This window comes from Bos indicus x Bos taurus, chromosome 6 (assembly GCF_003369695.1).
Source record: "Bos indicus x Bos taurus breed Angus x Brahman F1 hybrid chromosome 6, Bos_hybrid_MaternalHap_v2.0, whole genome shotgun sequence".
NCBI lineage: Eukaryota > Metazoa > Chordata > Mammalia > Artiodactyla > Bovidae > Bos > Bos indicus x Bos taurus.
Genome location: NC_040081.1, coordinates 72418684 through 72435409, shown reverse-complemented (window position 1 = coordinate 72435409; position 16726 = coordinate 72418684). Strand labels below are relative to the sequence as shown.

The 16726-nt window shown below is 44.1% G+C and overlaps 1 protein-coding gene across 2 annotated transcripts in view; it reads right to left on the bottom strand.

Annotated features, from left to right (window-relative positions):
- Nucleotides 1-10355, bottom strand: part of LOC113894322 (RE1-silencing transcription factor-like) — a 24209-nt gene extending 13854 nt beyond the window's left edge. Inside the window, exons 1-2 of one of the 2 annotated variants that reach the window (XM_027544584.1) lie at nucleotides 10023-10355; nucleotides 273-1176 (exon numbers count right to left, since the gene is read on the bottom strand). In XM_027544584.1, coding sequence (XP_027400385.1) covers nucleotides 273-1167 — 895 coding nt within the window. In that variant the 5' untranslated portion in view covers nucleotides 1168-1176; nucleotides 10023-10355. Of the gene's footprint in view, nucleotides 1-272; nucleotides 1177-8999; nucleotides 9436-10022 lie in introns of those variants that run through there. The other variant, XM_027544583.1, reaches the window with a different exon arrangement.
- Between the last annotated feature and the right edge of the window lie 6371 nt (nucleotides 10356-16726).

Genomic DNA, 16726 nt, shown 5'->3' with positions numbered 1-16726 from the left:
AGTGGAGTATATCTCAATAAAGCTGTTATTTTAAAACATGAATTGTCAAATGTGATAAAATATTAACAACCAATAACTGTTGGGTATAGGTGATTCGTACCTGTGGGTACCCATTTTTACTTTTTACTTTTGAGATGTAATTTACTTCCGAGATGAGATTTACCCATCTTTAATTCTCTTTACTTCTGAGATGTTTGAAATTCTTCACATCTTTAAGACTGTTTCATTTTGGGGGGTACAGTACACTTAATAAGTGAGAAAGGTACTCTTACCTGTATGAGTTCGAACATGCTGAACATAATTGTTTTTTCTGTCTGAAAAATAGTTGCATTTTCCACATGTGTAAACTTTCCTTGGAAAATGGTTTCTCAGGTGTTTCCTCCAGTGATATTCACTCACTGTGGTGTACGTGCATATGATACACTTGTAGACTCGCTCATTGTCCCCGGCTCGGGTGTGATGTTTCAGGTGAGCAGTATAGTGATCATAGCGATTGGTATTGTAGCCACAGCGGTCACAGCGGATGGGGCCCTTGGAGAAATCGCCCTCTTCCCCAGTAGAAGAGCCGGATTCCCTGGCTTTTGCTTGCTTCTCGGCACTTTCCTCCACAAAAAATTTCTTGGCGCTGTGAACTCGGATGTGATGCACAAACTGCTCTTCAGATTCTGCTTCATACTGGCATGGTTTACAGCGGAAGGGTTTGGTCTTCAAGTTCTTGCACTTGTCCTCTGCTACGGGTGTTTCCTGAGGAACGTCTTTATTTGAGCTGTACGTTTCTGAGGCAGCTGCTACCTCAAACACAGGCCGTGGCTGCACAACACTGAGTTCCAAACTTTCCAGTTCCATGTTCTCCAGCCCACTGGGTTCGCCTTTCACCTCAGGAGACTCCTCAAGTCCTTCTCCATCACTATCTGAGAAGTTGCTATCCCCAACAGGCATCAATTCTGCCATCTGCCTTTCTTCGCCAACCAGGTAATCACAGCAGCCGCCATTTACTTCCCCAGTTAAGGCCACGTTTGCCAACATGATGAGCTGAGGCGCAGCCAGTTCAGCTCGAGAGAGATCAGGCAAGTCATACATGTCGTTTGGCAAGGCCATGCCCATGGTGCCACTGCCGGTGAACAGCCCTCCTCCTCCGGAAGACTGCCCCATTACCTGGGTGGCCATATCTGTGCTCTGCATTCAAAACAAAACAAAACAAAACACACAAAAGCACCAGTTTAAGCACAACGTTTACCAGTCTAAAACAAAATATCACTGTAGTTCTTTGTAACTTAAAACAATACATTTTCCCACATCATCTTTAAACTCAATCAGCTTCATTAACTACTGAAAGTCAGTCTTTAAAATCATTTTGTAAGTCTAAACCCTCTTTACTGCAGTCATCAAAAAATTTTCTGTAACCCCTACAAGAAATTCTATCAAGTGTTTGACACAACTCATCCATCAACCAAATCTACCAACGGTGTGCCTTCCCTTAAGCACTTTTACTGTTTCTGGTGGAAAAATGTAAGTAACCTTCATTTTCAGTGCTAATTAAAATTAAATTGACCTTTGTACAAATGGGTTAGAGGCACCAACCCCCAGTGAGGTTAAAAATCTCATCTTTTTGGCTCCACAAAAACCAAGAGTACCAATAATCTACTGTTAACCAGAAGCCTTAAGGATAAGTCAGTAAACATGTATTTTGCATGTCACATGCATTTTTATAATAGATACATGAAAAAGTTAAGAAAATCATAAGGGCTACATTTCCAGTACTGTATTTATAAATACAGTCAGTTTACATTCCCTGTATACAAGATGAATTACACCTGTAATACTTTTACCAATACTGTATGATACAAAATACTGCAGATATTATACATATTACTAACACTAGTCATCAAAATAGAAAAGATATTGTGAAAAAGAAATTCATACTCATTTACAGTTATAACAAAGCACTGATAACATTGAAGCAACGATATGACTGCTTTACTGAAATCTACTGCGATCGATAGGACTGCTTCGCAGTCGCCAAGCCGATATGCAAATAAATGAGTCATAAAAATTTTTATGGCATATAGTGTAAGGTATTTTCATAACATAGTATTTGAAATAGTTTTTTTTTTTAACTGCATATATGTATGATGGGCTGATATGCTGTTTCTCAAAAAGCATATAGTAATGTAATTATTATATATTTTTTTAATTTATTTTTCTATGAAGACCTACAAGACCTTCTAGAACTAACACACAAAAAAGATGTCCTTTTCATTATAGGGGACTGGAATACAAAAGTTACAAGTCAAGAGATACCTGGAGTAACAGGTAAATTTGGCCTTGGTGTATAAAACGAAGCAGGTCAAAGGCTAACAGAGTTTTGCCAAGAGAACACACTGGTCATAGCAAACACCCTCTTCCAACAACACAATAGAAGAATCTACACATGGACATCATTAGATGGCCAACACCAAAATCAGACTGATTATATTCTTTGCAACCAAAGATGGAGAAGCTTTATACAGTCAGCAAAAACAAGACTGGGAGCTGACTATGGCTTAGATCATGAACTCCTTATTGCCAAATTCAGACTGAAATTGAAGAAAGTAGGGAAAACCACTAGACCATTCAGGTATGACCTAAATCAAATCCCTTATGATTATACAGTGGAAGTGAAAAATAGACTCAAGGGATTAGATCTTATACACAGAGTGCCTGAAGAACTATGGACAGAGGTTCCTAACATTGTACAGGAAGCAGTGATCAAGACTATCCCTAAGAAAAGGAAATGCAAAAAGGCAAAAATGGTTGTCTGAGGAGGCCTTACAAATAGCTGAGGAAAGAAAAGATGCCAAAGGCAAAGGAGAAAAGGAAACATATCCATCTGAATGCAGAGTTCCAAAGACAGCAAGGAGAGATAAGAAAGCCTTCTTCAGTGATCAGTGCAAAGAAATAGAGGAAAACAATAGAATGGGAGGATCTAGAGATCTCTTCAAGAAAATTAGATACCAAGGGAACATTTCAAGCAAAGATGGGCACAATAAAGGACAGAAATGGTATGGACCTAACACAAGCAGAAGATATTAAGAGGTGGCAAGAATAAACAGAAGAACTATACAAAAAAGATCTTCATGACCCAGATAATAACGATGATGTGATCACTCACCTTGAGTGAATCCTGGAGTGCGAAGTCAAGCAGGCCTTATTAGGAAGCATCACTACCAACAAAGCTAGTGGTGATGGAATTCCAGTTGAGCTATTTCAAATCCTAAAAGATGATGCTCTGAAAGTGCTGCACTCAATATGCCAGCAAATTTAGAAAACTCAGCAGTGGCCACAGGACTGGAAAAGGTCAGTTTTCATTCCAATCCAAAAGAAAGGCAATACCAAAGACTGCTCAAACCACTGCACAATTGCACTCATCTCACACACTAGCAAAGTAATGTTCAAAATTCTCCAAGCCAGGCTTCAACAGTACATGAACCGTGAACTTCCAGATGTTCAAGCTGGATTTCGAAAAGGCAGAGGAACCAGAGATCAAATTGCCAACATCCGCTGGATCATCGAAAAAGCAAAGTTCCAGAAAAACATCTACTTCTGCTTTACTGACTATGCCAAAGCCTTTGATTGTGTGGATCACAACAAATTGTGGAAAATTCTGAAAGAGATGGGAATACCAGACCACCTGAGAAATCTGTATGCAGGTCAGGAAGCAACAGTCGGAACTGGACATGGAACAACAGATTGGTTCCAAATAGGGAAAGGAACACATCAAGGCTGTATAATGTCACCCTGCTTATTTAACTTACATGCAGAGTACATCATGAGAAATGCCAGGCTGGATGAACCACAAGCTGGAATCAAGATTGCCGGGAGAAATATCAATAACCTCAGATATGCAGATGACACCACCCTTATGGCACAAAGTGAAGAACTGAAGAGCCTCTTGATGAAAGTGAGACAGGAGAGTGAAAAAATTGGCTTAAAGCTCAACATTCAGAAAACTAAGATCATGGCATCTGGCCCCATCACTTCATGGCAAATAGATGGGGAAACAATGACAGACTTTATTTTTGGGGGCTCCAAAATCACTGCAGATGGTGACTGCAGTCATGAAATTAAAAGACGCTTACTCCTTGGAAGAAAAGCTATAACCAACCTAGATAGCGTATTAAAAAGCAGAGACATTACTTTGCCAACAAAGGTCCCTCTAGTCAAGGCTATGGTTTTTCCAGTGATCATGTATGGATGTGAGAGCTGGACTATAAAGAAAGCTAAGTGTCGAAGAATTGATGCTTTTGAACTGTGGTGTTGGAGAAGACTCTTGAGAGTCCCTTGGATTGCAAGGAGATCTAACCAGTCAATCCTAAAGGAAATCAGTCCTGAATATTCATTGGAAAGACTGACACTGAAGCTGAAACTCCAATCCTTTGGCCACCTGATGTGAAGAACTGACTCACTGGAAAAGACCCTGAGGCTGGGAAGGATTGAAAGCAGTAGGAGAAGGGGACGATACAGGATGAGACGGTCGGATGGCATCACCGATTCTATGGATATGGGTTTGAGTAAGCTCTGGGAGTTGGTGATGGACAGGGAAGCCTGGCATGCTACAGTCCATGGGGTCACAAAGAGTTGCACATGACTGAGCGACTGAACTGGACTGAAAATTTATTTTCGGCTGTACTGAGTCTTCGTTGCAGCGTGTTGGCTTTCTCTAGTTTCGACAAGCAGAGGCTGCTCTGTAGTTGCAGTGGCTTCTCTTGTTGCAGTGCTGGGGCTCTAGAGCCCAGGCTTTAGTAGTTCCAGCCCATAGGCTTAATTGCTGCTCGACATGTGGGTAGGATCCTCCCAGACCAGGGACTGAACTTATATCCCCTGCGATGGCACCCCACTCCAGTACTCTTGCCTGGAAAATCCCATGGACTGAGGAGCCTGGTGGGCTGCAGTCCATGGGGTCGCAAAGAGGCGGACACAACTGAGCGCCTTCACTTTCACTTTTCACTTTCATGCACTGGAGAAGGAAATGGCAACCCACTTGTGTTCTTGCCTGGAGAATCCCAGGGACGGGGGAGCCTGGTGGGTTGCCATCTATGGGGTCGCACAGAGTCAGACACGACTGAAGCGACTTAGCAGCAACAGCAGAACATGAATTCTTAACAACTAGACCACCAAGGAAGTTCCAGGTAATGTAATTATTCAAAAGCAAAATTATACAACAGTAGAAAAACTAATACCTTTCTCAAGTCTTGCACACAATGAATTCTTAGGTAACAATGGTGATGACACAATGTCTTCCAGCTCTTGGTGTACAATTACTAGATTTTTTACAAGACACTTATACACATACATGACAGATAAGTTTATTAACTGAACGGTGTGATTAACATTTATTAAGCAGAGAAGTGGATCATCATCAAGGTCTTCATCCTCCTGTCTTCTGTTGAGTAGGGGGGTTGGGGGAGGAAGGGTTGCTCTTGCTGAGTCAGGAGTGGCAGTCAGAAGAGGCAGAGGAAGTGTAAAAGAAGGCAGAAGGAGGTGCAGAGAGAGAAGAGGTGGAGGAAGTGGAAAGAGGCGAAACTTGAGAGAAAGATATCTTAAATTTCTGTCCAAATTTTCCTTTTCTACTTCTCTAAAAATGTTTCAATTTGGTACTAATCCTTCTACCAAGGGCTTTAGTTTTAGTGTCTGTATCATACAAGGGGCCAAGCTGTAAAAGAAGTCAAAAGCAATCTTCAACAAAAGGAACCTTGCTGCCAGACTGTCTAACGTCAATTTGTTTTCTGGCGCTGCTTCTTCCATGTCTTTTTCCTTATAGTCTTACACTGGTTCTAAAGGACTCACCTCCAAATTAACTTCCATTAATTACTCTGGTATGCTATCTATTAACTCTTGAATATTCCCAAAATATGTATCATGAAGCCTTTCATCCACCTTTTTCCAGTATCCACTATCTCTTTCATGACTTCCTTGATTGGCTGTGGTAAATCCTGTGAATTCATGCACAAGACGTGGACAGTCTCTTCTAGCAGAAATTTGTATTAGGCTTGATGGCCTTCATAGTTTTTGCTATCACAATGATAACATCTTCAACAGTATGGTCCTTCTAGACTTTCACGATGTTCTATCAGGGTTGTCTTCCACAGCACTGACAATCCTTTCTATGGAGTACCATGTGTAATGACACTTCAAGGTCCTTAAGATACCTTAATATAGGCTTTATTAAAAGACACTGTGTTTGGGAACCACTTTGACAGACTTCCCAGGTGGTGCTAGTGGTAAAGAACCTGCCTGCCAATGTAGATGTAAGAGACCTCGGTTCAATCCCTGGGTCGGAAAGATCCCCTGGAGGAGGAAATGGCAAACCAGTCCAGTATTCTACCTGGAGAATCCCATGGACAGAAGAGCCTGACAGACTGCAGTCCATAGGGTCGCAAAGAGTGGGTCGCAAAGAGTGGGACACAACTGAAGCAACTTAGCACACACGCATGAATACCATTTGACACCTTCAATGTTGAACTCATGGGGTTAAGGTGGCCAGGGTCACTGTCCAATACCAAAGAATCTTAAAATGCAGTCCCCTTACTGCGAAGTACTTCATAATCAGGGATAAAGCATCAATGGAACCAATTTAGTTAAGTATTCTCATTGCCCTGGCCTTCTTATTATACAACCAAAAGAATAGTAACTGGTGTTTATCTTTAAGGATAGTGAGCTTATGAAGTTCCCTGGTGGCCTAATGGTTAGGGTTCTGGGCTTTCACTGCAGTGGCCAAGGTTCAGTCCCAGGTGGGGGAACTGAGATCGTGCAAGCCAAAAAAAGAAAGGAAGACAAAGAACGAAAGAAAAACAATTCCATTAAAAAAAAAAAAAGTGGGCTTGGCAGCTTTATAGATAAGAACAGTCCTGATCAAAAACTCAATTTGTACAAAACAAGCTAGTCTTCAACCAGCCTTAAATCCAAATTAATGCTCACTTCTCTTCTTTAGTAATGAATGAGCTTTTTGGCAACTTTTTCCAGACTAGGGCACATTACTCTGTATTAAAAACCTGTTTAGGCAGACAGCCTTTCTCTTCAATAATTTTGTTAACAGCATCTGGGAACTCAAAGCTGGTTCTGCTATCTTGATATTTTTTCAGTCAAAACTCTTTCTAAAATTACCAAACCATTCTCTGCCAGCATTAAAGTCTCCAGATTTAGAAACTTCATTTTCCTTTTGCTTTAAATTGTCATACAATAACTTCACTTTTTCTCGAATCAATTTACTCTATAGGTATGCCTTTCATAACTATACCCACATGAAAAATTCTTTTTTTTTTTTTTTTAAGGTTACATCACACAGCTTGGTGGCTTGTGGTATCTTAGTTTCCCAACCAGGTATTAAACCTGAACCCTCAAGCAGTGAAAGCACGGTGTCCCAACCATTGGACAACTAGGGAATTCCCAAAAAGGCATTTTTAATATCAGACAGAAGGCATATTACAAAAAGTGTAAGGCTTTCATGTCTGCTGGCAAAAATGCAGAGACAGTCTCCAAATTTCTTTTTTTTTTTTTTTTTTTCAATAACCCTTACACTAGATTCACTGATCTTGAAGTGGTGGGTAATGGAAACTGCAGAACTTGATATGGTCAATATCAAGCAATTTAACTTTTTCTTCCAATGCCATGACTTTACTGCTTGGGAGCATTTCCAGCATCACCAGTGGCACTTTATATGGGTCCCATGGAGTCATTCAAGGTTTCTGGTATCCCACTAAACACAATGAAAAACACTCAGGAAATGGGAGAGGTGGCTTTTTTTCTGCAAGCACAATTTACTGGAGAGAACTGCTCACCCAGATATGATTAGACTTACAAGACGTTTTAAGTGGATCCCTCCAAACACTTGAGGCTCACCAAAATAGCAACAACAGGTAGCTATGAAATGATTACAGACCCACAGTATGGACCACAGTTAATATGCAGTTATGGGTGAATGATTGATCTTTACATTTGTTTACATCTCTCTGGACAGAAATGGTGCCATTACAGGTGGTCTGTAATTTTTGGTAACTTTTATTAGATTTGTATACATTTTACAGTAGTCAATGATAAAATACATTATCTATGTATACTTGATACATTCATGATGTACCTTTTTCTAAATTTTCCATATTTCTAGGCTATGTGTATCATCTGTAGACTTCTGCAAAATGTTGCAGATCTATGAGAAATTTTCCAATATATTTCTTGAAAAAAATCCATATAAGTGAACCCATGCAGTTCAAATTCCTGTTGTTTAAGGGTCCAATGTACTTTGAAAAAGTACATAATACCATTAAAGTATTACTTAAGTTTCTTTTCTTGATGATCTGTTTAAAAGTAAACAAAAATTAAATATCTTTTTTCCTGTGAAAAGGGAAGTTTAGTGTATTTAAATATACATAAATGAAAACACAAGAGCTTTCAAATACCCATTAACTGAATAACTCATCTTCAAATCAGCAACTTTCTTGCCTTGTGTTTGATCTGACTCAACGGCCTAGAGGAGCCATAATAAAATCTCTTTGAAAAAACGTTGGGCTTTTCAATAAAGTGTCTTAACCTCATTACTTTCCAACCTAAAAGGTGTTAATTCTCAAATTAGATGTTCTCTTGCGAATTAGAAAAAGCAAAGTGGCAAGGGCTCAAAAAATTTTACACCCAAAATACCAAAAGTAATCAGTTTAACCCAAGCGGATAAACACAAACTCGTTGAGTCATAGGTACCAACGAAAGTCGGAATCAAATGCCATCACACAGCAAAGGCTGTCCAAGGCCTTAACGAAACAGCCCAGGTGACTCGTAATTCCTAATTCTCCCCAAACCCTAACAACCATTCCTACAGGCATTTCAACGTTGCTCAGGAAGGCCGTCCGCGCACAGCCCGAAAGCCCAACGTGCCACTCGGATCCTACGTGCTGCCTTCACCAGCGCCGGCCTCGGCCGCGGCATTCCTGACTGAAATAGGCATTCGGCCATTTTCTCAAAATACGTACCAAACACAAAGCAGCTCTTCGCAAATTCCGGCGCCCTCGCTTCCCCTCGCCTCGGCCCGCTCACTGCACCATCGACACACCAAGTCGTCCCGAAGCGTCTCCTGGGCTCCCCACCACTGAAGACGGCGAGACGAGCAAACTCGGGGCGCCGTTGGGCCAGACCGAGTCTTCCCAGTCCAGGCTGCCCCCTCCGGGCCCGCGCGCCCCAGTCCGGGAAGAGTGAGGAAAGTTGCCGCCTCGTCGTCGTCCCGGCTCCTCGCCCGCCCAGGGCTCGCCCTCCGCAGGGGGCCGGGAGCCTCCGCGGGCGCCCTCCCGAGGCGCCGGGCCCCGAGGGCCAGAGGGGGCCCCCCTGCGCCCCGGAAGTCTGAGGCTCACTCCCCCACGGCGCCCCGCGGGACTCGCGCCCCGGCCCCGCCGACTCCGGCGGCCAGACGACCCCGCACGCAGGGCCTCGGCGGCCTGGCCGCCCGAGCGCAGAAATCGCTGTCCAGCCCCATTGGCGGAACCGCCCGGGTCCCGGGCTGACTCAACCCGCCCGGCCGCACTCAACGGCGCCTTCCGGCGAAAGGGAGAGGCCGGGGAGGGAGGAAGACGCGAGGGCCGCAGGCAGGCGAGGGGCTGCGGCGGGACTCGGAGCAGAAGGAGCACGAGAGGAAGTTAGTTTCAGGACCAGGGCCCCAAGCAGCTCCGCTCCCGGCCTCAGGACAAGACATCCCCGCTCCTGCGCCCGCGCGGACGCGGCGGCCCGGCCTCGACTGGGGAAGGGGTCCTGGCGCCGCGCCGCTCTCCACCGACGCCCCCGGCCCAGCCCCCCGGCGGCGACGATGTAACCCGATCCCGCCCGGCCGCCCGCCCCCGCCCGACGCGGCGGTCGTCGCCGCCGCCCGAGCCACAGTATCTGCAAATCAGCCCTGGACAGCGCCTGGCTCCGCGTCCTTCCGCGCCCTCCCCTTCTCGCGGCCACGGCCGCCCGGCCGGCCCGCCGCCCCCACCCAACCATGTCTCAGATCGCGCCGCGCTTACCGGCCTTTCTGGGCGAGGAGGAGCGACGACCCGCGTCGCCGCTCCTTCACGGACTACTTTTCTTTGTTGCAGGAGTTTCGGGGGAGGGGAGGGTGACGGTGGAAAAGTTGGACGCTGGGCTCGTCGAGGCCCGCGAAGACCCAGTGGGGCAGCAGAGTGTTCAGGCCGCTGGCTCTCGCCCTGCGGTCCGGGCCGCCGCCGCCGCCACCCACAGCGGGCTCTGGGACCCCAGGCCTCGGCGGCGCTTACTCTGCTTCTGCGCCCTGAGCTCGCGGGAGCCGCACATTCCAACACAGGAGGCTGCGCCGCGCACCCGACCCGCGCCGCCGCCGCCACTCCCGGGACACGCCCCCTCACCGCCCGCGCGCGCCCGCCGGACACGCCCCCTCCGCTGCCCTCGCGCGTAGTCGCCTAGCGCGCCCCGCCCCTGGGCGAAGGAGTCTGTTGGGGGCCCGGTCTTTGGATGGGGGAGCGCCCAGACGTAGCAGCACCTAGTTTCCCCAGTGTCTCGAACTCGGGCTCTGAGGTCAGAAAAGAAGCCAACCCCGCTACCTTTGTTGATTTCCTTCATAAACTAACAACAGAAAAGTTATCCCCCAGCCCTGGAATGCACGCAAGAGACTAGCACTCTTAAAAGGAGCGCTCTTACAGGCTTTGTCACCTCCCTTTCAAGTCTAAAATGCTTGAAAAATACCTTTCAGAATCTCTTCTGATCTCCACCCATAGCCACCCTTAACTAATTAAGCTTCGTTTTGAGTCTACATTAACCAAAAAAAAAAGCTTTCCAAATTTTAAGCTATAAGCCAGGAAAACAACAAAAAACAAAAAGAACAATAACAAAAACGCAGTAAGTTGTGAAAACAAAGTATTTCAGGAACGAAGTGGATTCAAAATTGTGAGAATGAGGATAGACGGGACAAGTCCCTAGACGTGGAAGGTATCAAGTCATTCAGTCTTCAAAGCACCATTTCAGTGTAGCAGTTACCCTCAGATTACAGAGGGTAACGAGGGTGGTGAGGACTTCAAGGCTGTTTCCTGAGCCAGTTTTGGAGAGTAACCTGCGTGCATGTTTATAAAGTGGAGTAACCAAGCCTGCTACTTGGCACACAGTAATAGGCTAGAAAGAGGGAGGGAGGGAGAAAGAGAAAAAAAATTTCTTTTTGCCCCAGAAATGCCTAAGTATTGTAATTCACAGCTATCCTCTGAAATGTAATGACTCTCTTAAACTCCTTAGTATGGCATTCAAGGCCCTGACTACCCAGATAAAGATAAGTTGGACTATCACTAATAGTATAAAAGAGGTAGCAACAAGTGCTTTGGGGGTTTAGAGGAGGAAGCGAAGTGAAGTCGCTCAGTCGTATCCGACTCTTTGCGACCCCATGGACTGTGGCCTACTACGCTCCTCTGTCCGTGGGATTTTCCAGGCAAGAGTACTGGAGTGGGTTGCCATTTCCTTCTCCAGAGGATCTTCCTGACCCAGGGATTGAACCCAAGTCTCCCACTCTGTAGGCAGACGCTTTAGCTAGTTTCTAATAGGATCTAGAAACAGTCACAGTAGATGGATTATCTGATCTGGTCTTGAGAAGTGGGAAAATTTCAACAGGTGGGAAATAGGGGAAGGAACATTATACACAGTAAAAACAGCAAGCTCAAAAAACACCTGAGACCTACCTCCTACTCAGTTTACCCAGTTCCTTCTCTTTCAAGTTCCTTTACTTTTTTATGAGAGAGCTGCCACACTCTATGTTCCTGGTCTACTCCTTAGGAGCCCTGTCTAATTGTTGACAGTACATTATTAAATAACGTACAGGGTCAAATGAAAAATGGAATAAAGGTCCTCCATGCTTAACTACCAAAGGTTTTGATTTGTTGTTCAGTCGCTCAGTGGTGTCCAAATCTTTGTGACCCCATGGACTGCAGAATGCCAGGCTTCCCTCCCTGTCCTCCACTATCTCCCGAGTTTGCTCAAACTCAAGTCCATTGAGTAGATGATGCTCCAGCCATTTCATTCTCTGTCACCCCCTTCTGTTGCCTTCAATTTTTCCCAGCATAAGGGTCTTTTCTAATGAGTCAACTCTTTGAATCAGATGGATACAGTATTGGCACTTCAGCTACAGCATCAGTCCTTCCAATGAATATGCAGGGTTGATTTCCTTTAGGATTGACTGGTTTGATCTCCTTGCTGTTCAAATGCAAAATCCCCCCATGAATCAAACTTAAGACGCATTCATTTTCATTGATCCCAAAAGAGAAAGAAAGAAATGCAGGAGGGAATGGTGAAAAAAAAAAGAGCTGGGGTAGGGAGAAAAAAATTAAAGGAAGGAAAGGAAGGAATAAAACCTTTGTAGGCCTGGTGCAAACTTTTTCTTTCTTTCCTTTTTTCTTTGGCCACTCTATGCGGCTTCCCGGGTAGCTCTAATGGTAAAGAATCTGCGATTCGGGAGACCTGGATTCGATCCCTGGGTTGGGAAGATCCTGTAGAGGAGGGCATGGCAACCCACTCCAGTATTCTTGCCTGGAGAATTCCATGGACAGAGGAGCCTGGGGTCGCAAAGAGCCGGACACAAGTGACGACTACCACTTTCACTTTCATGCGGCCTGTAGACCCAGGGATTGAACCTGGCCCCTGGCAGTGAAAGTGCCAGGTTTGAACCACTGGATGGTCAGGGAATTCCCTAAACTTTTCTACCTTTATTCACTTTAAAAAAAAAAAATTTTTTTTTAAATCCATATAATGCTTGCAGGATTTTTTAGATGCTGTAACCCTGGGAACAAATCTGGCCTCTGTCACAGCCTGCAAAAATATAAACTTTTTCCCCTTTTTCATGTCCAAAAAAGACAAAAATGAAACATTTCTTTTTAAAACTTACTAGATAAATATCCTTCATTTCCTCAGTCTGACTGCTTACTGGAAATGTTTTATTAATTGGGCATTTATTCCAACATATTGTGATGCAAATAAATGAATGACAAATAGGCAGCTGCATTCATTTAAAATTAGCAGAGGTCCTTGTTTCAGAGATGTCATATTCAGAGTGACCCAAATCATCATGACGTGAAGGCCATAGGTCAAATTTAAGGCCAAATTTATAAATTAATAGGAACTCTCCTTGGGGGAAGCTGGTTCTATAAACTAATTACTAATTGCTTTTCAAGAGGCTGTATTTTACTTTGCTGTATCCAAAATTTAAGATCTTTTGAGAAAAAAAAATAAAAGACTTTGAACTGTGACTGAGTTCTGTTGTTTTTTTGTTTGTTTTAATTTTTTTGGCTGACTCACAGTATATAGGATCTTAACTCCCTGATCAGAAATTGAACCATCACAGAGTTCTAACCACTGGACCACCAGGCAAATCCCTCAAATGCTTTTTATTCTGTTAAATTTTGAATCTAATGCAGGTATTTCCTAAAACAATCATATATGTATTTTTTTCAGTTCAATATACCTGGCAGCCCTTGTTTCTTCTCTGCAGCTTCTTTTGCACTCTGTGGGGAAACCCACCAGTGTAGGCCTTGAGCCACACTGGCTTTAGGACTGTTGGTGTCTGGGGACTTCCCTGGCAGTCCAGTGGTTAAGATTCCACAGGTTCAACACCTGGTCAGGGAACTAAGACGTCACTTGCCATGTGGCACAGCCAGAACAACAACAACAACAAGATTAATGGTGTCTGAAGACAGATTTAAGGCCAGGTCTAGCACTGTTGACAGCAACTTCATCTACCCTTGCTGCCAGTTGAGCCCCAAACTTTTGTTCTGGTTCTGGTAATCAGAATACAGTCTTATCCATGACAGTATCTAAAAATGCTGAGAGACGGGAAGGAGGGGAGCCAGGGAGCTCTGGAAGGAGCTGGGCTCCTCCTGCTTCTCCTCCTGCTGTCTCAGGCAGCCCACATGACATTTTGCACTACTCTCCCCTTGCTCCTCTTCCCCTCAACTCCCTGGCCTCCTTGAACCCTGGCTACTAGAACTTGCTGTTCTTTATCTAAAAGACTATCCAGTACCTCTCTGTCCGTGCAAGCTCATTCCCTCCCCTCCTGGGTCAGATGGCAGCTTTTTCTCAGCGGCCACAATCTTTAGAATTACAGCTCCTCCCCTTTGCACCCAATCCTACTGTCCTTCCCTGCTATTAGCATTTATTGCTAACAAACATGCCATGTATTTTATTTATTTACCATTTATTGTTTATCTTTCCTTACTAAAACTATCACCGCAAAAACAAAAAAGAGTAGACAGCATTTGGCACATACCAGCCAAACATGTCTGCAAGAGTTAAATAATCTTGGTTATTCTTTAGGTGTTACTACTGACAAACACTTGTAGCTGGATTTGTCCTTCACAAAGCTAATTATTATCTGATTCCACATAAATTATACTCTGCACCTGACATTTTTCTCCCCCTACACTCTCTAGTAGGATTCTGTATCTCAAAAGGAAGAAGTTCTTGGCCTATAACTTCAGGGATTACCAGATCAGGTTGCTGAGCCGCCTGACTCCAGCTTTTGGCTGTAAACTTGCAGGAAAGAAAAAAAAATTTATATATATATATATACATACACACAAGACCTTCATGAGAGTATAAAACCTTTCCCTATTTCCCAGGGGAGAGGGGCTTAGTTCTTGAGGTGCTAGCCTGCTGTGTATTCCTCTGTGCCAGGCAAAGATAGAGTCATTTTCCTATTTCCTCTGAATTCTGTCTCCATGTTCTTTATTCAACACTGGTGGACAGGGGGCCAAGATTTTGGGAACAGAACTTAATGTCCAAAAGAACAAAGAAATTAGTCCTTATCTCCAATGCCTATAATGTGGTAGTTGCTCAACATGTGTTTGTTAAATTTACAGGATCCCAGCTTGGTGTCACAATCTCTCACAGTGGGGCCCCTTGTACCCCCAGTTCAACACCCATCACAGACTTCCCTCATGCTGAATGCTGGCCTACCTCTTTGCCCCCTAAAATATTTCCTTTCAATAGCTATTTGTTGAATGGGTTAAAAAATGCTCTTAGGTCACTGGTTCCTCTGTACTGCCTTCCTGTTGAAAATCTCCATTCCTGCTCTTCTGCATATGGTACTCCTAGTATACTCCTAGTTCCACATACCAGTCTTTCCTTGGATTTTCCTAGGTAGAATTTAAGAGTCTGTTTGGGCCTCAAGTGTCCCTCTATTTGCCCCTGTTTCTGTTGTTGTTTGTTTTATTAGCTTTGTCACCATGCAGCTTGCAGGATCATAATTCCCGGACCAGGGACTGAACCCAGGCTCTCAGCAGTGAAAGCATGGAGTCCTAACCACTGGACAGCCAGGGAATTCCCTGCCCCTTTTTACATATAAGCCACACCTCTCTCTCTGCACAGCCCTGCCCCTCCCCTGCATTCTATCTCTTTGCTCTGGCCTTCCCTATTGTCCTTCTTCCCAGAATTCTCCATGTCATATGCAGCCCACAAAATGTCACAACTGAAAGAAATCTTAGGGATCCAAGCTCTGTTTTATAGAAGAAAACACAGGCCTGAAAGCATTTGACTTGTCCAGGTTTGCTCACCTAGTTAGGTCACAGCCAGAACTTGGGCCCAGGGACACAGATTTCCAACTGGCCCAGTGCTCTTCCAGTGTGCCTTAAACTCTAATCGCTGGCAGTAGCTCACCCTTACCTAAAACATCTTTTACTGTTTTTGGACCTGATGAGCTACTATGTTCAATGGACATACAGACAGTATATATCTGAGGTTAAAATACTCTTCAGATCCACATTTCCTTAACTCTTGACCCTATTTTAAGGTTAAGATTAGTAGTCTCCTGGCAAAGGAAACCCTTATTTTCCTCGATTGCTTTTAAAATACTCCAGCCACAGCTTTGACATTTTAACCTATAGAGCTAATTGTCAATTTAGGGGAAATGGGACTTGATTCAAAATACAACTTGTGGCAGTCTTCTCCTTCCTTCCAGAAAGAGGCAAAAGCGTCCAGAGTACCATGAGAGGTATACTGTTGTACATACTTTTATTCCTGTTTCTGACCTGACTAACAAGGACCTGAAGAGATAAGGAATTGTGTTCTTATTTTTGACACAGTCAATAAAATTAAACTTGCAACAAAGTGTATCAACCCAGTCAAAGCTAACACACAGTGCTGGTTTTATAAATAAACGTTTCTTCAATGGACATTTCCTTATTTGTCTTCAAATAATCACTTTATCCACTAGAATGACTGAAAATAAGGGTGCTGATGAGGACACTGAGCAACTAGAACTCTCATCTACTGATAATGAAAATGAAAACTGGTACAACTGATAGGATCGGGGATCCTCAGAGAAAGAGAACCAGGCGTGGTTTTCTTGACATAAGAAAAACCAATTTGGCCTAAGCTTTTTGTATCTAAGCTGGCCCCATGCTCGCCTCAATAATCAGTGATCTTAAGGGAAGTTAGGGGAAGCAGGAACAAAGGAAAAGCAGTCAAGAAACAACAGTTCAAAGATAAAACAGAGTTTTAGCTCCTGCCCCTTGGGGTTCCTTGTTCGCTGAGTGGTAAAGAATCCACCTGTCAATGCAGGAGCTGTGGGTTCAATCCCAGGATCAGGAAGATCCCCGGGAGAAGGAAATGGCAACCCATTCCAGTATTCTTGCCTGGAAAATTCCATGGATAGAGGAGTCTGGTGTGCTACAGTCCATGGGGTCACAAAGAGTCAAACATGACTTAGAAACTAAGCAATGAGGAA